Source organism: Fusarium verticillioides, chromosome 2 (genome assembly GCF_000149555.1).
Source record: "Fusarium verticillioides 7600 chromosome 2, whole genome shotgun sequence".
Classification (NCBI taxonomy): Eukaryota; Fungi; Ascomycota; class Sordariomycetes; order Hypocreales; family Nectriaceae; genus Fusarium; species Fusarium verticillioides.
Window position 1 is genome coordinate 849,781 of NC_031676.1, and position 20,295 is coordinate 870,075.

The 20,295-nt window shown below is 48.4% G+C and overlaps 10 protein-coding genes across 16 annotated transcripts; 2 read left to right on the forward strand and 8 right to left on the reverse strand.

Annotated features, from left to right (window-relative positions):
• The first annotated feature begins 2,261 nt into the window (after positions 1 to 2,261).
• FVEG_06098 (riboflavin biosynthesis protein RibD domain-containing protein) lies at positions 2,262 to 6,313 on the forward strand. 3 transcript variants are annotated; one of them, XM_018894354.1, is made up of 3 exons: positions 2,262 to 3,714; positions 3,771 to 5,488; positions 5,599 to 6,313. In XM_018894354.1, the coding sequence occupies exon 1, from the start codon at positions 2,608 to 2,610 to the stop codon at positions 3,403 to 3,405; it is 798 nt and encodes a 265-aa protein (XP_018751403.1). In that variant the 5' UTR covers positions 2,262 to 2,607; the 3' UTR covers positions 3,406 to 3,714; positions 3,771 to 5,488; positions 5,599 to 6,313. The 3 variants fall into 3 exon arrangements, with proteins under 3 accessions (XP_018751403.1, XP_018751402.1, XP_018751401.1); XM_018894353.1 differs by having other exon boundaries at positions 2,262 to 5,488; XM_018894352.1 differs by having other exon boundaries at positions 3,771 to 6,313.
• Positions 3,488 to 4,238, reverse strand: FVEG_15806 (hypothetical protein; the record flags this gene model as incomplete). The annotated part of the gene is made up of 1 exon (XM_018904998.1): positions 3,488 to 4,238. One exon carries the CDS (start codon positions 4,236 to 4,238, stop codon positions 3,684 to 3,686), a length of 555 nt encoding a protein of 184 aa, XP_018751404.1. The 3' UTR covers positions 3,488 to 3,683.
• FVEG_06099 (hypothetical protein) lies at positions 4,275 to 5,749 on the reverse strand (the record flags this gene model as incomplete). Its single annotated transcript, XM_018894355.1, has 4 exons — positions 5,129 to 5,749; positions 4,904 to 5,071; positions 4,443 to 4,844; positions 4,275 to 4,380 (listed from the first exon to the last, which is right to left on the reverse strand). The coding sequence occupies exons 1-4, from the start codon at positions 5,389 to 5,391 to the stop codon at positions 4,275 to 4,277; spliced, it is 939 nt and encodes a 312-aa protein (XP_018751405.1). The 5' UTR covers positions 5,392 to 5,749.
• Positions 6,314 to 6,681: 368 nt separating the features above from the next.
• On the reverse strand, positions 6,682 to 7,996 carry FVEG_15807 (hypothetical protein; the record flags this gene model as incomplete). Of its 5 annotated transcripts, XM_018905001.1 has the most annotated exons (4): positions 7,869 to 7,996; positions 7,652 to 7,795; positions 7,378 to 7,517; positions 7,061 to 7,285 (listed from the first exon to the last, which is right to left on the reverse strand). In XM_018905001.1, exons 2-4 carry the CDS (start codon positions 7,662 to 7,664, stop codon positions 7,061 to 7,063), a joined length of 378 nt encoding a protein of 125 aa, XP_018751408.1. In that variant the 5' UTR covers positions 7,665 to 7,795; positions 7,869 to 7,996. The 5 variants fall into 5 exon arrangements, with proteins under 5 accessions (XP_018751407.1, XP_018751406.1, XP_018751409.1 ...); XM_018905000.1 differs by having other exon boundaries at positions 6,682 to 7,285; positions 7,652 to 7,996; XM_018904999.1 differs by having other exon boundaries at positions 6,682 to 7,318; positions 7,652 to 7,885.
• An 87-nt stretch (positions 7,997 to 8,083) lies between these two features.
• Positions 8,084 to 9,773, reverse strand: FVEG_15808 (hypothetical protein; the record flags this gene model as incomplete). Its single annotated transcript, XM_018905004.1, has 8 exons — positions 8,084 to 8,187; positions 8,246 to 8,268; positions 8,329 to 8,495; positions 8,550 to 8,665; positions 8,780 to 8,899; positions 8,963 to 9,300; positions 9,377 to 9,509; positions 9,569 to 9,773. 8 exons carry the CDS (start codon positions 9,771 to 9,773, stop codon positions 8,084 to 8,086), a joined length of 1,206 nt encoding a protein of 401 aa, XP_018751411.1.
• A 1,515-nt stretch (positions 9,774 to 11,288) lies between these two features.
• Positions 11,289 to 15,335, forward strand: FVEG_06101 (ribokinase). The gene is made up of 2 exons (XM_018894356.1): positions 11,289 to 13,868; positions 13,923 to 15,335. The coding sequence occupies exon 1, from the start codon at positions 11,790 to 11,792 to the stop codon at positions 12,750 to 12,752; it is 963 nt and encodes a 320-aa protein (XP_018751412.1). The 5' UTR covers positions 11,289 to 11,789; the 3' UTR covers positions 12,753 to 13,868; positions 13,923 to 15,335.
• Positions 12,854 to 14,395, reverse strand: FVEG_06102 (hypothetical protein; the record flags this gene model as incomplete). Its single annotated transcript, XM_018894357.1, has 4 exons — positions 12,854 to 13,850; positions 13,914 to 14,019; positions 14,071 to 14,125; positions 14,177 to 14,395. 4 exons carry the CDS (start codon positions 14,393 to 14,395, stop codon positions 12,854 to 12,856), a joined length of 1,377 nt encoding a protein of 458 aa, XP_018751413.1.
• On the reverse strand, positions 14,419 to 14,673 carry FVEG_06103 (hypothetical protein; the record flags this gene model as incomplete). The annotated part of the gene is made up of 1 exon (XM_018894358.1): positions 14,419 to 14,673. One exon carries the CDS (start codon positions 14,671 to 14,673, stop codon positions 14,419 to 14,421), a length of 255 nt encoding a protein of 84 aa, XP_018751414.1.
• Positions 15,170 to 16,852, reverse strand: FVEG_06104 (hypothetical protein). The gene is made up of 5 exons (XM_018894359.1): positions 16,810 to 16,852; positions 16,568 to 16,743; positions 16,419 to 16,513; positions 15,633 to 16,348; positions 15,170 to 15,577 (listed from the first exon to the last, which is right to left on the reverse strand). Exons 2-5 carry the CDS (start codon positions 16,630 to 16,632, stop codon positions 15,497 to 15,499), a joined length of 957 nt encoding a protein of 318 aa, XP_018751415.1. The 5' UTR covers positions 16,633 to 16,743; positions 16,810 to 16,852; the 3' UTR covers positions 15,170 to 15,496.
• Positions 16,853 to 17,096: 244 nt separating this feature from the next.
• Positions 17,097 to 18,299, reverse strand: FVEG_06105 (hypothetical protein). Its single transcript, XM_018894360.1, has 2 exons — positions 17,888 to 18,299; positions 17,097 to 17,832 (listed from the first exon to the last, which is right to left on the reverse strand). The coding sequence occupies exons 1-2, from the start codon at positions 18,037 to 18,039 to the stop codon at positions 17,331 to 17,333; spliced, it is 654 nt and encodes a 217-aa protein (XP_018751416.1). The 5' UTR covers positions 18,040 to 18,299; the 3' UTR covers positions 17,097 to 17,330.
• Positions 18,300 to 20,295: the final 1,996 nt, after the last annotated feature.

Genomic DNA, 20,295 nt, shown 5'->3' on the forward strand with positions numbered 1-20,295 from the left:
CGACTTGATCTTACAATGAATGAAATGGAATTAGTCGTGTTGGCCTAGCCAGTTCCCTTGACACGCACTTCTGGTAGCCTCTAGTGAGGTATCTATCTATAAGTTTGATGTCAGGCATCCTGCAGATAATGAAACATATATGTTCCCTAACGTGACAATCAAACCCACCCATTAACTAACATATTTCGTATGGTGCACATAACTATAGCAATTTCAAATGTTAGCATGTAGCGATCCTCATACAACAAAATACTCGCAGCATTCGTAGGCCGTGATCCAGTCCATTCTTCTAGGGCACCAAATCGGCAAGCCTAGGTAGGTAGTCATGTCCACAAGCCTTGCTGGTCAGGCAACATTGTGTCACTAACGAGTAACAGTAAACCCGACAACCCTACACTGGCCTTGCACAAGGTCAGTCGCAACTAACAAGCCTAGCAAGCCCATATGTGACCCCGGTAAGATACATGAAGAAGATTGACAGTATTACAATAGCTTAGGTAGGCTAAGTAATTCCAACATGATGTTTCAAAGGATACTGACTCTTTGACCATTGATTCGTCAATGCATGGGTTAGGTACATTACCTCTATCCTGAAAGCATTCACAACTCCCTTTATGTAGGTCTGGGAACAATGACCGATCGAATTACCTCCAGTTACTTAGCCTATCCAATAAGAAATAGACTAGGTTCAAATAATCGGAAGATACATACTCACTGCAAATACATGATGTCTATCTACTCAATGCTAGGATGGTAGTCCAGGTTAATGAGTCATCTATCAATGGTGGTCGCTCTGCTTTGTCAAACTGCCCTGAACCGGCAATATAAAATTCACAATAGAAACCAATACAAAGTGATGATTTAAGGCTTCTCAAAACGGGTGGTTGTTTCTTGTGTAATGCGATGGCGTTGCCAACCATGGATCTCCGTGAGATACGTGGTCTACACCAACCAGCAGCCCGTTGATTTTGGGGGCGAGATTCATGCAAGATATGGGCCGTTCCAATTGGACCGGCCATTCTTTGAAATTCTTGACTTGATATGACCTTCTTTCCCGGCCAGTGTCATTTCATAATGTTGCCGCCGAATCCCGGTACTAATTTTCGGGGGGTTTATGAGCAGCCGTACCACCAGTGTGGTACCAGGTCGTTAATGAGCTCAATGTTACACCATTATGATCAGTATGTGCTAGCATTCAATCTATTTATTTCAACGAATTTACATGATGTTATCGTGAGGCTCCAACTACCGAGGATGTGCTCCTCCTATTTGACCCTTACCAAGCTTAATCCACAAATACTCACATAGCTTGCTTGAAACTGTCCTTGATATGAACAGAGTATATATGTGAGGATACAGACCCGATCTGAACTGTCTTAGATCTATTCGATCTACCCCGCAGCATCCGCAGATGCTTTTATTCATGTGACTTAGATTACCCAATTGCCCCATTCAGAGTCTTGGAAATCTAGCCTAGTCGGCTATTATCATACCAGAAATAGCTACATTAAAAGTTAATATTCAATAGTCCAGTGCTGTGGTCTGTTTATTGAAGACTGAATATCTTCTTCGGACTTGGGCAACTTCGATTCAATCTCATATCCATCCATCCATATATATATACATACATATAGATAGGTAAGTATTCAACCATATGCCACCCCCTCTTCACACGAAGGTGTCTTCTCTAATCTTCCGATATAGTGCTTCTCTAGCTGAAAATCATAAAGAATTTGAACATGGATTGTTTTGAGTTTGAAGCTGCTTAGGATCAATTGTCAGTACTAGGTTCACAAAGAGCTATTCTGTTTCGAGCAATGACAAGTTTGAATCTAAAACCAGGATTCCTCGGATCTGTTTGAATAACCGTCTTTAGCAGATAGAATCGACCTACCAGTCGCCAATAATCCAAGCAGTCAGAAAATGAACTGCCTCACTTTGGAATACCGTCGATGAATGAAGCGGCACTGGAACGTGAAACAAAGTAGGATATATGATCAGCATTGTATACGGACTCAGCAAATTTCTTTATTGAAAAGAAATCTAAGATAAAATAAAATAAAATTTTATTGCACATATTAATCGCTATCCTATTGAAGCTCAAGAATTCCATATTGAACTTCAAGTTTATCGTAATAATCTCTATTCATTGGCTGATTTGATTGCCAAGGCCCGTGAACGGCATGTGGGCCGCGCCTGCCGCTGTCACATTCCCACCAGCGGTTTCAGCCAGCCGCTGCCCTGCTCGTGTCCTTCCTTCCAATCAGGAAAGTCAATTTCAACTTCATCACAACCAAATCATTATTGATTTAATCCTTCAATTTAACACCAACAACCGCGAAGTATCATCTTCACATCAAATCAATCGAGGGAGCTAGAGCCCAATGAGCGATCAAATCAGATCTTCTTCATCTACTCAGCCACGTCACCCAATCTCTTGAAGAAGTTGTCGGCGGCATATTGGAAGCTCATACAACCTCCAGAACGGCGCTCCTAGGACAACAGGACCTGGCATCAAAGCTCTTTGTACCTTCTGGCATATCGTTTTTTCGTCTTCGTATCGTCCTTGATCAGATCCCACCTTGTCATCACGGGAAATAACTCAAAATGTCGGAGCTCACCTTCCCCGCATCCTCAGCAGCTATGCTAGAGTCCAGACTTCCACCTTCAACAATAGCGTCTGAAACGTCACGACCATTTGTGACACTCACATTTGCAACTTCACTTGATTCATCCCTTTCTCTGGCACCTGGCGTCCGAACTCGACTTTCAGGACCCGACTCAAAAGCAATGACTCACTATCTGCGTTCACGGCATGATGCTATTCTCATCGGCGTTTCGACTCTCTTGGCCGATTCGCCCGCCCTAAATTGTCGTATCACTGGTGCTACAAGTCAGCCTCGGCCCATCGTCATCGATCCTCATCTCCGATGGACTCCTAGCAGCTCCGACAAAGTCCTAGAGGTTTCTCGCCTCGGTAATGGTTTAGCTCCCTTTGTCCTGACTGGTGTGTCTAGCCAGGACTTGCCTGCTGAAAACGTTGCACTACTCGAACAGCATGGCGGAAAGTATATCCATGTCCCGACTGAAATAGGACCCAACGAACGTATGCGCTTTGACTGGCATGATGTATTCAGAGCCTTGCATCATGCAGGCCTCTCCAGTGTCATGGTCGAGGGAGGCGGCCAAATTATCAACTCCTTGCTCGATCCTCTATATCACGAACTAGTTGACTCCGTTATTGTTACTATTGCACCAACTTGGCTTGGTCAAGGCGGCGTTGTCGTGTCGCCAGATCGCCTTCAGGATTCAGCAGGTACTCCAATTCCTGCTGCGCGGCTATCGAATGTTTCATGGCATCCTTTTGGTGAAGACGTTGTCCTGTGTGGCGCGCTGCATGCTTAGTGCCTAAAGCTAGGCTATACTTATATACAAGCCTCCAATTAGCTTCAGCTATCCCTCTGCTCTACTCAACATGCTTCTTGGAAACCCCCCTTGCTCAACCCAAACCCCCATCTCTCCCTGTAGTCTTGTTCTATCATGGTTTCTACTATCATTGACTAGTGCATTGGACCTAAATGCCACCGAGTATGATATGGACACTCCAGTGGCAACGCTGGGAGAAGAATCGGTTTCTCTTTTTTGAGCATTGTCAAGCATGCAGGATTATAGGTGCATTTGCCTCAAACATGACCCATCACCCTGAGTTCCAAGGTCCGAAGCGGGTAGTAGGCCATCCCAGTGACCACGAAAGCTGATTCAAAGCCCAGGTCACCAATTCGCTCCCCAATGGGCCCAGTGAACCACGGCGTGTCTATTGACGGGACCACCAACCCAAGACTGACCAAAGACGCTCCAATAGCCGCGAGTCCAGTTGGAAGCCGTCGTGATTGATTCCATATCTCGGGGTCATAAGAACGGTAGTCCATGTTTCGAAAGACTATGAGTTCTTCAATGATAATAGCATCAAAGCATCCCGCCCAATAACCAATCACAGACAGAAAGTTAACAAGGGACTCCTCCCATTTAGCAGCCGCATAGATCGACATGGGAATCATGTTAGCCAGCGTTGCGACGATGAACAAGAAGCGTGGCACCTTGGCAAATACAGGAACAAGCATCTGCAAACACAAGGCGACTGAATAATTGGACAGCACCATGTTGCCAACAACACTCAGAGCGAGGACGACAAGAACGAATTTGCCAAACCCCCCTGCCGGTGCGAGCATTTCAGCCATGACGCCGCCGATTCCATAATTATCCCAAGCCGTTTGTCATGATTCGACATTAGGAAGAGCTCCACCAATGGCAGCTCCAAGAATGAGCAGAGGCGTCGATGGAGCGATCAAGCCCAGATACACGTACGTAAAGACCTTGAGCCTGCGATTTGGGTGAGGGTTGTCAGCTTTGATTATCACAACACAATATCGAGAAGTCCTTACTTGGATGACTTGGGGTCGTGATAGACGGTGAAATCGGAGACAGTACCGCCAAATGTCATGAAATATCCTGCCATTAGACTTCCATATCCGATGACACTTTTCACAGATGCCGGGTCATGGTCAGCCTGGTTCATCAGATGCTTCCCGCCACAGCCGACGGCAATGACAATGGCAACCAGGTTCGGTAACCATTGCCACCGTTGCCAGACGTGGACTGCTCGATATCCTAGGAACGCGAGACAAAAGCTGAGAGTGCAAACGATGCCGATGCCTACGTTCACACTTATGTCGGCCTTCCCGTTCACAGCTGCGATGGCCTGTCCGCTCACGATCGATCCCACGAGCGTAAACCCTGTTACCGTTCCAGCATTGAGCAGGATGGGAATGATTCCAAGATACAGCCTGTCAAATCGAAATGTCAGCAATTTCTTTGCAATGATATTTGAACTTGAGAGACTCACCCGAAGGAATATCGAGCCTGTATCATTTGTCTCATCCCGGTCTTGCATCCTCCGATACTTATAACAGCTGGGGGGATGCATGTTACAATGTTGAAAAAGATAATTATCAACGACACATCTCGCAACCCCAGTCCGTATACAGCCGTGCCGAGAGCACCAGTTGGCAACCTGAGATTTTATCAGCATATGCGATCATCTATTGGTTAGGTTATGTCATTAACTCACGGCAGAATACACAACAGACATGTGAAGAACACAGTGAAAAGGTTGCTGTGCTGAGTTTGGGTTCTTTCCTCGATGGGCACTGGCCGAACCCCATTCTCCTCGACACCAGCGTCAAGCAATCTCCTATACCACGTCGAAAACACACCAGCCTTTGCGTTCTTGGTAGTCGAAACACTGGCACTTTCTCCATTTTCCGTGTTGTTTCTGGCGTGTTCGGATAAATGGAACCCTTGGTTAGCCTCCAAATCCTTGAGAACTGCCATTGCGATGCTGGTGATCAGTAGTGCAAAGCCTTAGGTTTACTGGACATGCAAGGAAGGGCTTAAGTCTCTGATAAGCTTGAATTGCTCTAGTGTCATGGTATGTCAAACCCGACCTTAAGATAACGAAGAACCATGTATCTCTTACATACGCCGCTGAAGTCTGTTTGCCTCCTGCAGTCGACCCCACTAACAGTCGTTCCACAATAGGCTCAATAATAGTGTCTAGACGCTGTGATCCTTTTCTTGCAGTCGACCTGGTCACAGTCATCAGCCAATAATCTTGGGAGGCCAAGATTTCACCATCAAGGAGTGCAATCGGATGCGGAACCGTATTTTGCAACTTTGTTCCCAACTGATCTGTCACAATAAAGTGTGGCTTGCTGGGGTGTATGTTGGTGTCTAGGGGTTTACTGCAGTGTGCTTGTTCTAAACAACACAACAGCCATGTTGTTTTCTGGGGCTGAGCCGAACCAACATGGCTGATACATCACTGTACTTAGGGCTGAGGTGTGGTGTGCTTCTCAGTTGGTTCGAGCGGCTAATCAGATAGACCCATGACAACGACTGGCTGCGGCATGTGCTGCTTGCCACTCACATGTTCATCAAAGTCAGCCATGAAGATTTCTCTGCTTGCATAAGGGCAGGGACTGGACCAACACCGAAATGGCCCGAAACTTTGACGATCATGATCCTGCTCTAATGCAGATAGAAGTGCGGCGCGGCGGCCCGTGTACAAGGTCCTACCAAGCTAAATCATTGCGGGACTGTGATGAAACATGGTCATCAAATACTCGCGAAAAAGGTGATAGATACAACAATACAATGGGGCATCGTCTTGCTTTTCCTTTATATACCTGCGACTCGTATGGAACGCCAACAATTAGATACAGAGCGGGTCAGCGTCGTATGAATACGGATCAAGGACAACTCTATCTTTGTCAAATGCCCGCGGGCTTTTGACAGCAACCACTTCGGCTTCTCGGTTCTGCACAATACAGTATGTGTATGCAGCTAGCGGGGATAGGGTGGACATGAAGAATGTTTGCTTGATCCCTGTTACCTCGATGCAATATAATGCGAAGGAGATGCAGCTTTCGCATCCTTCACCCAAATTTCATGACAAGGGCTGGTCCTAGAACGCGCCATTTAGTCCGAAGTCCTGCCTTTCTTTCGCAGTAATGGGTGAATCCCAAGGGAGGCATGCCAATCGACATTGCAGGGATTCTATAGAGCGGCCAAGCAAAGATGTCACATATCGCTATTGTCTTGTCTCTTGGCTAGCATGTTATCCCCATCCACTATACATGCTGTTACCATAAACAGACATGGTCCTTTGCAATAGTGTGGGAATTGGGCGCCAGTGAGTGGTGCCTCTTGCTGCACTAAGTCGACAACGAGTCGTGGCCACAGAGCTGACTGAGAGACGTATCACTTACTGCCTTGATAATCCTGCGCTTTGACTCGACTACCAACGAGCTGGGCTGAGGTAACACAACACAAGCGAATGACTCTGCCGAGATACCCCACCTCGACAAGGGTCTCAAAAGGTTCCCTCACGAACCAATTGAGACCCTTCTTGAACATCAGGGCCCTGTGGATCGGCTAAAATAGACTACCAGTCTTGGGAAACCGCAGCCATGGTGACCTTTGCGGCCTGCTTCAAGCATCTTTATTGCAGAGAATCGTCAAGGTCGAAGTAAGCCATGGGTACAGCCAGTCCAATGGGAAGAGAGCCAGCATTACCACATACTATAATGTGCTGAGCAAGAAAAAGGAAAGGGTAATTCCAGAAATGGCAACAGTTTGCGACTTTGTTGGTGTCTATCAATAGATACGACCCGATATCTACCAGTGCCAGGTTGCAGTGAAACAGTATAATATTTGCGTTTGTTTTCTGATATCGATGGGCACATGAGTACTTGTCATGCTTCCATACAGCATGTGAGGATTGGCCAGTCATCGCAAGACACACTGAGCATGACTTACTTGATACCTGTTCCAACCTCCTATATTACTCTTCCAAGCTGTTAGGAGGGATCGCTGGTCGCTATTCCTAGTCGCTGTTGACAAGTGCCTCTGTTGCAAGACTTCGTGGTCTGATGACACAGTCAAAGTGCTCAGGGTGACTTGCAGCAAACACCATTGTCAGCCATGTGTCAACGACATTATCAAATACTTATGTGCATGTTTCCAGTTTCGCAGGGGTACAAAGATATCGAGGGGCAGTGGGGATAGCTCAAGACAGGGGGAGTCAACATACCAGGTTCCTCCATTGGTAAATTGGACTCGGGGCTCAATGGGCTTCCCGTCTGAAGACATCTTCTTGCAAAACCGAAGTACGGACAACATCGTTGCTACCATGATCCAGACACTATTGTCAGCCAGAAATCGACCGACACAGACCCTAGTAGTGATTAGTTCGCTCTAGATTTCAAAGCCGTGGCACGCGTCTCTGTTGGGGTTGGCCTGTCACGTACCGGCGCCCAAATCCAAAATTCCCAACAGGAAACGGTTCCCCAGCTTCATATCTGTCGGGATTGAAATTGTGGGGGTTTTTGTAGACCCGCTCATCATGAGCTATAGCATAAGCGTTGGCATAGACCACAGTCCTGGCACTTATCAGTTACCCTCCCCACCTTGTAACATCACTATGATGACAGCATCGTAAGAGAGTGTCTTACCCTGTAAATCATTAGTTAGCTTGCACAAGCAGCAAAGAGACTTTCGCCTTGGATGTACCTTTGGGAATGAGCATGCCCTTGTAGATATCATCGTGGAGCGACTTGTGTGGGATCCCTGCCGCGCATTAGTAGCCATTACAGGGTTTCCTCATTACCAACCATGAACAACTCACCTAGAGGAGCCAGTGGCGACCAGCTTTGTGAAGATGCCCGTTAGCTTAGATCTCGTGTTAGTGGTTGGTTAAATGGCGCGCACCGATAAATCTCCTGGACAATATGTTCGATATAAACCAAAGCGGGCCGGTCCGAGAAGTCGGGAAGTCTATCAGATCCAATCACCGCATCAAGCTCTTGCTGTGCCTTCTCCTGTATTTCCGGGTGAAGTACCATGTTGAGAATAAAGATTACGCATGTAGCCCATGTCTGAAGGCCACATTCTTAGCTTCCGAAAATCAACTGTTATGGAGATTGACTCACAGTATCTGTCCCCGCAATAAAAACTGCTCCTGCCGCCCCTTTGATATCATCAAGGGACCATTGTTGTTCCTGGCCACGGGACTCCTTGTCCTTATACTCTCGTAGGAGGTGATGTGCTAGAGAAGTGTTTGTATAATAATCATATCTGTGCTGCAGAAGGAAGTCAGTTACATGGAAAGACGTGGCATGGTTCTTGAGGTGTCTTCCCAAGCCACCCACTACCCTCCAACTCACATTTTCAGCTTGGGCAGCAGCGAATGGGACGTCGTGAAGCTTTTTAATAGCCCAGCGCCATTGTCGGGCGAATCGCAGGGACCAGTCGCGGACAATGCAGTCGGGGAGGTAGCGAACTAGACTGGCTCATTAGCATAGTCTTCGAGAGATTTCGGGTCCATCGTGTGGATATCCTGTACCGAATGGAACTAGATCAACAATACTATTGGCAGGAACTCCACCATTGCCAGTGGCATACATGGCATCGTTGGCGATTTGGATGTAGGGATCATCATCCTCGAGGACTTGGGTGCCATAGCTCACTTGCAAAACGATGGCAACCGCAAGCCTGCGTAACGACGTTTCCCATGTTTCAGGCTTCTTGAGTATATTCTGAATCGTTCGTCGAGCTTCTGTTATCTGCAGAGTGTGCCATCGGCGGACATTCGTGTTGCTGAACGAAGTCTGGAGGAACTTTCTGTGCATTTGCCAACGTTGACCAAAAGGAAGAAAAGTCAGGGTCTTTCCCCATCCCATGCTATCGAAGGCTCTGGTGAGCAGGGTATTCGGACCAAGCTTCGTTCTAGATAGACTAGAAGCAGGGGTTGGCTTACACTTCCAGTAGCGTAAATCTAGGTCGGTCACAAAAATTGGCGCCTTTCTTGTCCAAGATATCCCTGGCTACATCTGCGCTATTGAGCACGACTGTAGAACGACCCAGGGACCGGACATGTATGATATCTGAATCTGTTGAAGGTAATGTCAGAGGCGAAATATTCGTTTCCATGTACTGAGGTCAAACTGACTGTACTCTTTCGACCATTTCGCGTATACTGCTGCAGCATTCTCCTTGGGTATAACACGGGAATGGCCAAGAAGAAACTCAGAAGGTGGACCAGGTGGTAATGGCAGCGTAGGCCGAGAGCGCCAATGGGCCAATGCAAAAAGCAAAACGGTGGCAATGGCAAGCGTCAGCCCAATGAGGGCTTGAGATAGGTAGTGCTCTATCATGACTCGGGCTTGGCTAAAGTGAGATCGAGTTTGAGTCACTTTAAGTGAATGGAAAAGATAAGAATTTCTTGAGAGAGTTGAGGTGATAATTGTAGCAAATAAGCCAGGGAAGGAAGCAAATGTCAAGCTACCTTACCTAAAGAATCAGGCAATGACCTCAAGTTGCTTCACTGAATCACGCACGGCATCACCTCAGGCATATTCCCAATAGGGACAGAGCAACCAACTGGTATCTATGAGCCATCCGCATTCAATAATTTCCATCCATCGTTCCTTCTTTGCAACTCTCCGGTTCCACCCATCATTGACCCATATGGTAGCTGAAGATTAGCACCTTGAGGCTGGTAACCAAAAACTTAACAAGTGAGCCGAGGATGGCCGTGGAACTGCTGCAAGTCTCTCAATTCACCGGTTTCTTTGTAATAACAAAGTATTTGTCCAGTACTCAGAGTGAGCAAGGAATGCTGGAAGGTGTGGCATCCTCTAAAAGCAAACACTGTTGCTGACTTTCTGATGTATCATTATCGAGACCAACAGAAAATGCAACGGTCGAACGGGCACTGAAGGAGAGAACAAGAAGATCCTGGTTACCGGGGATATACAAACTGATCTTCTTTTCCGTGCCCACCTTCCCATGTGCATCCCTTGACCCTAGTTGCATGAGAGATAAGGAATTAGGTACTAGAGCTGTAGTATTCACACTACCCACCAGGGCAGTTTCCAAAGAACTTGACTGTCGTGTTAATACAGAAAAGGTTTTAGCCGATAATATGACGCAGTTTGTGGATAAGTCATTTAGCCTAAGGAATATCAGCTTGATCCTCCAATGCCAGCTCATATGATGCAAATGTTTGCCTTGTTGTCTCAGTTGTTGTCACATTTTGTCTACGGCCAAGCGATTCCCACGATGCAATTGGCTACATTTGTTCCTTCTCCAAATCTCGGTTCCGTTCCTTCGGGCCCAGATCCTGGCTGCTTTACGTCTCGCTACGCGAAACTCAAAGCATCCGCCATGAGCTGCAACCCCTGGGAAACAGAGCGCACCATCTCGTTTAGTAAACAAAGGGAGCGAGAAGGCTGGAAGGGTCCGCTAAGCTGGCACTTGACTTGCTGCTAAGCTAAGGATTTAGTTGCTGCAGCTGTACAAGGCCGTTGTCGAACTGATTCATGTGCTGATTTAGCTACGGATCGGCGGCTCAGAAATAGAGATTGGGCGAGACAATGTGGCTCAATACCGACGCTAAAGTGAGGAGCCGGCACTTGTCTTGTCATAACTGTCTTTGGTCTGGTCTGTTGCATATGCACCTAGAATAAGGCCTAGGTTCAATAGGGCCTTTAGGCATTGCAGTGCATTGTAGCTCATGACGCTCCACGAGTTGCGGAATTGTCTTTGCTGATGATAGGTGGTCGGAATACGGTCCCGGGAATATGATTGGATGAAACAGTTCCTTCTCAATTTGAAACATTTTCCATCGTCGCTGCCCCATCTACAGCAGGTAACATTAGTAGCGACAAGGAAGGCAGGACAAAACAACCCCACACCAAACTTGATGACTTTCACCTTCCACTTGCACATGCCCCTCAGCTCTCTAACCCTCCTCGGGCAGGCGGGATCCATCTTTTCCACATGACTCGGGTCGTCTCAATAACAGCAGCTCAAGTTGACAACTTCTTCACCGCAAGCTTAACGTGTCAATACATATTGTGAACGAACCATCCTTAAAGTTTGCGGCGTCACCGGCGAATCCTTGTGCGCAAACGTTGAGAAAAGCAAATAAACGGACTTCTTTCGATCGTTGCTTTTGCGCTCGGCCTCTTTCTGACGCTACCTACAGACACGCGGGCCATCGGCTTTCGGCTGCCAATACTCACCCCTGACGTGACAATTCAACTACGGGGTACTGATACTACTACATCCTCAACTACACACAGACAGTATCATATTGCGAAAGCAACACCGGCCTCGATTCAGCCGCAATAACCCGTTCAGCAAATCTCTTCCAACCCACCTCTACGATGGCTTCTCACGCTAGCACTCCACACATCACCATTTTGGGCTCCCTCAACATGGATCTCGTTTCCTATGTCCCACATCATCCCCTTCCTGGTGAAACCCTCACCTCAAACCATTTCAATACTTCGCCAGGCGGTAAGGGCGCTAATCAAGCTGTTGCTTGTGGCAAGCTCTCTCGAGACTCGGACCTGTCCAATCCTTCGGCTGTCGTCTCTATGGTGGGTGCTGTTGGCGCCGATCCTTATGGCACCCTCCTGCTTGATAGCCTGCGCTCCTTTGGCGTTGCTGTCGATTCTGTAGCCATCCGCCAAGACCAGAAGTCTGGCCTAGCTATCATCATTGTGGATGAGCCCTCTGGCCAGAACCGCATTATCTTGTCTCCTGAAGCCAATCACTCTCTTCAGCCTGCTGAGTTTGAGACCCTTCCTGGCCCCCGTCCTGACCTTCTGATCATGCAGCTCGAAATTCCTTTCGATACTGTCATGCAGGCTTTGAAAGCTGCCAAAAGGGATGGTGTTCCTGTCCTTCTCAATCCAGCACCGGCTCAGCCCTTACCTATGGATGCCTACGATGGGCTGGCCCATCTCGTTGTTAATGAGACCGAGGCCGCCATTCTTGCAGACTGTGCTGAGTCTGAGCTTGATGACCTTCAAGGCTTGGACCGCATTGGCCGTGTCTTCATTGATCGCGGAGTCCACAATGTCATCATCACCCTCGGAGGTCGTGGTGTCTATTTCGTCAATAAACAAGGCCAGAGCGCATTGCTTCCGGCAACTAAGACGAACGTAGTGGACACCACAGCCGCGGGTGATACTTTTGTTGGTTCTTACGCCCTGGCCGTTGTAGCCGCCAAAGACGGCCAATTTAATATCGAAGCAGCTGTCGCGGTAGCCAATCGAGCTGCTGCCTTGACCGTTGCGCGAAAGGGTGCTCAGATCTCTATCCCCTGGAAAGACGAACTTTAGACAAGGTAGCAATACCGCCTTCTTCGTAGACAATCCAACAAAAAGCATTCGAATCTCACTACGTGTACGGTTTCTCCATTTTGTCTACTACCTGGGTCAGTCTAGAACCATGACGCCCATCCCCATTTGCTTGCATCCTTTTTCCCTCTGCTGCGCGCTGGCGATGCTCCTCGGGGCTCCTCCACTTCCCGCTCCCTTGTCGTTATTGACAAGCCCGCCATCAAAGGTAATAAGCCCCTGAGGGTGTCGGCGCCGAGCGACCGCCTCTTCCACAACGTGCTGCTGTCAGATTTGCCAGAAAGGGTTCTTCGGCCTTGAGTAGCAGGAATACCAGTTCCATCTCGGCTGTGCTCTTCTTCCGGTCGTGTATGGGCCGAATTGTTCACCCCCGCGCCCCTAAAGGTTCTCGGCCCTGGGAGACCTTCACGACTCTGCCTCGACAAGTAGCTTGATGCATAGCTGCCACATCTGGATGACCCTTGTCTTAATCTCTGACGAGGTTGGGAGTGCTTTCCTCTATCATCGAGATCGACTTCAGTGCAGTCTCGTTGAAGGCTTGCCTTTCTGGGAGGAATCCGAGGCGTAGGGCTATGATTCCAAGTGGGCTTTCCATGTGTTCTATAGCCTGTCTTTTCTGAATTCTTCTGTTGCAAACAGTATGTTTGCTCTGAATCCTTGGGGTCGTATTTTGCTGCAGCAATTTGTGCCATTACCTTCCTGGCGCTCATGGTCCCCCAGTGTCTCTCTACCAGTGGCAATAGTGGGTTGGATCTTAAAACCGGAGCAGGAGACCAAAGCGACATGGCATTGTGGAGTTTCACGGAGGCTGTGGCTACAGTCTCAATCTTGCTGTGCATGCTGAACATGTCGTCCTCCACAATTCCCGTATCTTGACACATGGGAAACGCCGAATCTCGATATGACAGCCGCACGGTCATGTAGCTCACGGTAGAGTCACCTAACTCCTCCTTAAGCGCTTCTATCAGGTTGTCCGATTCTAACCGTGAACACTTCTGTCTGCATTGCCGCATACCCTTTGAGACACGGACCTGCACTTGAGCTAGAAGAAAGATGCTTGATCCGGGGTTCAAGCGGTGACTATTCCCGTGAATCAGTGTGCGCCTTGGCCAGTATGGCAATCTCGTTCGTTTGTGTACTTACATGGGAAAGGGCTGTTCCTGGAGAATACGGACAACCGAAGATTTTTCCGTTGGCAGAATTTGGACGTCCAAATCGTTGAGACCACCATCATCGCCAATATCCCCAGCTATGTATGCCGTCAGTCTTGTTTGTTCAAGAAAGTGCCCTTTATGCGTACTCTCTTGGCCACATTGCGTGAAGCCAGCAAGATCCGTGAACAGATCTGGCCGCTCCTAATGGGCCCCTGGTTGGCTTTTCACTGAACTCTCCGGCCAGCGTCTGACAGAGACCTCGATAGCCACCCAAAATCTATGGCAACCTTCTTCGATAGTCGTGGCCTCGGGTGTGATGGTAATCTGTGGTGTTGGCCAACGTTCTAACCTTGGCCTGGGCAGTGTCTTGAAGAACTCGGTCAGTGCCATAGGTGGACTTCCTCTGAATAGTGGCGACTCCTCTTCTCGGCTTGCTGCATGAGGCACCAGCGGTAACTGTGCATTAGACATAAAAGCCCTGTCATATATATTGGTCAGAGGAGGGCGGACCTTGACTGGACGCCGTAGATCATACACCCCAGGCAGTTCACTCGATATCGGGGCGGAGAACGAGTGGCCTTGCCCCGATAGGTCCCCGGGCTCTGGGCGCGTCTGTCTCGTTTTCCTGACTGATAGCTGGGGCGAGGGCGTGGCCCCCAAGCGTAGGGGTGGACTATCCTCATTCTGCACCTAGCATTTGGCTTCCCGCAAGGTTGAGCTTCCTTGTTCTCCCATACCTGGGTCATCATGTGGCCATCCTAAGTTTTCTTTATCTGCATTTGCTTGTCCTGGGTTGATCTTGCGCCTCTTGGCCACTGTGAGAGACCCATCCCCCTGAATTGACCGCCTGTGTTTAGAGCTACCTTGGTTAGAATGGTTTGCCGTATTCATGTTCTCGTCAGCTTTCACAATTCTCAAAGGACTCGGCTTTTCGCAGGCAAAGCTAGGATCCGAGGCGCAAATGCCCCAGTAGGGAGGATCTTGGTAACTTTGGTTCGACATCATGATGTATACTGTGGTGACTTATGAGACTGGTCCTTCTCGATAATGTTTATCTCTGAAATGGAATCGGTAAACCTTTTATTTGGGTGTTGCGAGTCTCATATAATGTATGGTCAACGATGGTGGCTGTTCCGTTTCGGTCAGGGAACTTGTACGATGCGGTAGGTAATGTAAGATTGCAAGAATGTTGAGAACGATCAAAGATTTGAGATGCAACAGTAGCATGCTTTATGCATACAATGAGGAGGAAGACGATGTTGTTGTTGTGATGAACATTCTTGGTTGAGATTCAACTACTGGAGACGAACGAAGCATAAAGCAACCTAAGGTAGTTTGGGAAGGTTCTTAGGGGTATCAGAGTTGCTCTTGCTCTTCGAGCGAACAGAATAAACCGGAAGATCATGCTATGCTAAACGTGAGGCAATAGGTGCAGAGTTCCTGCCCTGATGTCGAGAGCAATGCCTTTGAGCAGTGGCTACCTAAGGCACAACTGCAAGGCCGCATCTAAATCAGTCGAAAACATCAGAGACTAAAATATACCTAGGTAGGGACTCTAAGGTAAGCTGAAGTTCATGTAGCTTGCCCAAGTGTTCGACGCAGATTGTCCTTCACCGAATCGATATCGGTGTCCTCCATCGCAAGAAACTTGATCTACACAGAATTAGTAGAGCTCTTTCGCTAGTCATGATAGGGGCAGAAGACATACCAGGTCATCTGAATTCTTGGTTTCTCCATAGAGGACAGGCTCTGACAAGCTTGCAGAAACGTTCTTCTTAACTCTGTCCTCCCAAACTCCATCCCAATTCCATTCTCCAGGTCGTCTTGGCGTAGCCGTAGATGACCCCGATTTTACGCTCTCTGGCCTGTTCTCGCTCTGCTCTTGTTCCTTTTGCTCTTCCTCCGCAGTTGTATCTTCTGCCAACTTCCCCGTTGCTTTGCGGTGCGTTCTCCATGCGTGCCAAGCTCCTGGGTTCCCTGCCGCCGCGAGGGGTACAGAGTCGAGAACTTCTTCTGTATCAAAGGCACTGCGGATGTAGTGTAGAACTTCATAAGCCGAGACACTCTTTTTTCCAGTGCGCACATACGAAGGTGTTCCTGATGATGGGTTTGCTGATGTTGTCGAGCTACTGGTCGAACCAGGACTCGTCACTGGCGCTTGTTTCGCTTCCACCATACTCCGTCGTCCTCGTCCGAACCAGTCCGGGAATCCATGGCGCAAGCTGAAACCTCCTGGCGGTAATCGCTCTTGATCCGACGCGCTCACTGTGCCGCTTTCTTGGATGTCGGTTGTGTACATGTATGTTGTCAAGGGTGTGATGAGAGGATGGAACATGTCTGTTGAGAAGACGACGAGAGGTGGGAGTTGAGGATACGAGTCGGGAAACGATATTTGAAATCTGAGTATAGCAGGGCAATAGGGGCCTATGAGAATCACGAGATCAGCATCATATGCCAAGGCCTTGAGTCGAGGAAGCATGCAAGTGTTGGTTACCTTTGCGAACGAATAGAACACCAGACCAGAGCGTGGCATCGCCTGGGGTTAGACTAACAAATATACCTTCAGGGCATGCTTGCTTGAGTCCAGCACTAGTTTACATGTCAACACGGTTACTCTATAGTATGTCTTGTTAGAGAACAAACAATTCTGAGAGGAGCTGCTGTTTGCGCAGCGATGGCAGTGCGCTCATATTATTGAAAGGCGGCATTGGTGTTGCAGGCGCGATCGCGTATCAAGATGCTGTGTATCGTGGAGTTGTATTATATCAGGAACTAGACGTAGGGTTATGGACTGGCTTTAGAGATCGTGTCGCATCTGTCTGTGGTTGTTAGATCTCCAAGCTTGAGAACTCTCCGATGCTATCTGGCAGGCGGTGAAGGCTTACACCTAACAATATGGTGGGGTGTATCCATGCACTGGAAGTCGTGAACCAAATACAGGTCAAAGAAAGATAGCATTACAATGGAGAACTCTTTTTAATAATACATTTCATTTCTTTTCGGTGTTTATAGGACCTTCAGGGAATAGAGGCACGTTGTAATGCGTATCATGACAGCTTTAGATCCAAGGTCATGATACCGCTTCCACTACTACCCTACAGTTGCGCAGATTCTGCCATGGGCTAACCGCGGGGTCATCCATCTCATGCTGGTGGGGTAAGTTGTGATATCACGATGCCGGAAAAAACGAATGAGAAGCATTTGTCTATTCAAATCCTATTCTCTGAGTATCTTCCTATAGACTCATAATCGTAAATCGTAGCAGCACCTTCATCTCAACAAGATGCAAGCCATGGTCTATTCCCAAGCAAGTACTCCGTCATGAAACTTTTAAATTCTCAGCCATGCATGTTCTCTTCTCATGATGGTATCTCGCAAATGCCAATAAAAGAAACAAAGCCCAGATCTAGTGCCCGAGACGCTGCTCGATCTTGGCCTTCTCCTGTGCCCGAATCGTGGCCATATCGTCCCTCGTAGCGTTGTACGAAGCAGTGACTTGGTTGAAAGGGTTGTCGGGGTGCTTCTCGAACTCCTTCCTGATTCTGGTCTTCCTCTGATCCAGGCGTAAGCCGACACCGCTGCCGTCCTTCTTCATCTCCTCGAGTCGTCGCTCTTCGTACTTGGCTAGTGCGGCGGGAAATCGGCGTTCGGGATGTCGGTCGACCTTTTCGTCCTTGCCGCCTGTCAGAGCCAGAGCGTCGAGAGCATTGTCGATACCGGATGCACTGATGGCAGAGGGCTTATCGTCGCCGTCGAGCTGCGCAAGATCAAGACCGCGCGACTTCTTTACTGGAGCCTTGGACTTCTTGGGGGCCTTTCCAGGGGTGTTGGCGTCGTCTTCGGCCTCGAGAGCAGCTTTCTCGGCCCTCTTCTTCTCAGCCTCAGCAGCCTTGGCAGCTTGAGCTTCCCTAAATGCGATGTCAGCGACCCATAGCTGCGCCCTCAAGCGACATCAGGACTCACTTCTTAGAGTTGTTCTTGGCACCCTTGTTCCACTTCTCCTCCTCGGCAGCTTCTTGACGGGCGTCGTTTGCGGCCTGCTTCTGGGCGGCAGCCTCGGCCTTGCGAGCGTTGCCCGCTACCTTCTTGCTGTTGTCACCCTTCTTGCCAGCCATTGCGAAAGCTCGGAAAGTGGGTGATGCGTTTGAGTGGTGGGGACGATGTCAACGTGGGACGAGTAGTAAATCGAATCGGAGAATAGTAGACAGGCGTGCGAAACGGAACGGGATGCTCGGATGTTGTTGCTGCTAGGGAGAGCTGAAGAAATGTGGCTCTCCTGGGGTTTGTCTGCGGTTGAGTTGGAAAAGTTGCGATGTCGTAACGTCGGAGTCAGAGTCGGAGGATGGTGCCCAACTAAGGTAATGACGGATGCCTGGGTCCTGAGTTTCTGGTGTACTGTGTGAATATATGCTTTTTGTGACTGCTTCTACTGTGCTATATCTAACAATCACTTATACGGATGGATAGCTAGAGTCGGCCTCCATAATGATAACATTCTTAAAATTCATGGTGTATTAACTGCTTGGAATGCCTAATACTCTACTAACAAATCGAGTGTCTACCCTCTATGATTGAGTAGGTGGTATGGCAGCCATAATTTCTCAGTCTCAACTCTCAAGGTTGATATCAGTCTTGGCCATTTGCAGTAAATATCGGCGAACTTGATCATGAGCAAGATAACAACACGCACACAGCCATCCAATTCATGATACCACGGTATCACCATTAAACCTGGGAAATATCGAGTAGCATCACATCAGCATTAGTCCACTACTCGTCACGCTCGCTTAAAATGCTCCGCGACGCTTTTGTCAACTCATGACGTGAACTGTCATGCGCGAATCAGAGCCTGAAAGTTGTGAGAATTGAGAGGTACTTGGACGGACTCGACAACAAAGGCCTTTGCCCTTTTGCCTTACACTGCAGTAGTATCATGTCCCTGCCTTACAGTACAATACCAGCGACTTGCATCAATAGTCGAACCAGGCTGCTCACATGCTGACCCTTCAGCCTCAAAAATACATGGGCGCCTTGCATGGGTTAGTTGGTTCATGGTCGCACAGAGCTTCGGGTTACACAAGCAGGGGTTCTTAATGGCTTGTTGGTGTCGATTAGTGTTAGTTCGATATTGCCAGACGAGACGAGACTACAAGTGTGAGATCAAGACTGAGTGAGGAAATAAGGCTATTGAGCAGGCCGTAGCTTGCGATTGACTTTGAAGATCCCCTCACCCCAGCATCATCATCTCGCACCACTCACCGTTTGCCTTGTATCGCGCTTATTATCTATCCATACCAATCAACTGCTCATGTTTCAGCAACGACTATTACAACGAGGCGTATCACAATCAAGCCACCCGCTCTTTGTTAGAGGCAACATGTGGTTGTCAAGTTAGACTATGACAACCTCGCAGACTTATACGGTACTTGGCTGGCTGTAATCGGCCCGTGACAACACCAACAAGAGATCTCCATGATCAATATACAATTTGAGTACAACTTTGCCTCCCTCTTGCATTTCCCGAACCGCGGTATCGGGACGCTCGAACGGTCACATCACCCAAAGGGGAGTTGTACGCTCACAACAGGCAACCAACTCGGATACTCGTCTATGAGATGGGAGCTGAATCCATAACCAATATTGACAATCAAAGGTTGGGGGCTGACAAAAACTTGCACCTGTGCTTACCGCACATGACAACAAATCCTTTCCCCGGAATTATCGGGTGTAGAAACATGCGTGACGGCATGAACATCAACTCACCACTATCACTTGCGGTCAGCATATAACGCTACTATGATTTCCATTCCTAGATATCTAGGCAGCCTGCTTACGCTCAACCGAGCCGTGCAGACCCTTGAAGCTTCGCCTTGCAAAGAAACACATCCTGGGAATAATGTGACTCAGTAGGTAGCACATTGCCAGCAATGTTTCGAGATAACACGTCCGGATGGTGTACCCAAGCGAACGTGCCTTGCTAGTTCAGTGTCCGTAGGAAATATCAACATTTGTTCCCTTGACATTCCCGTTTCAACCCTGCTATTCTGCAACCTCATAGTCGAAATCGCGAGACAAGAACCGTCCTCACCGATAAGTGAGACTTTGAGATACGTCAGATTAGAAGGCACGGGGCTCGAATATCCCTTGGCCCGGTTTCTCCATTTGGTTGCATGCATACCGAGAAGTGAGATCCGTTGGGGGAAGATCCCTTAAGGGCTGAAAATAGCAAACGATCCTTGTAAATACGTATCCTTCCACTGCGAAGTCGTATCCAAATCCTCGTGTAACATGGAATAAGGTGGCTTTTATTTCCGTCCTCGGGTTTCGGTGTCGTTTCCTGAGAGGACGAGTTACGAGTTGATCAGGTCTTG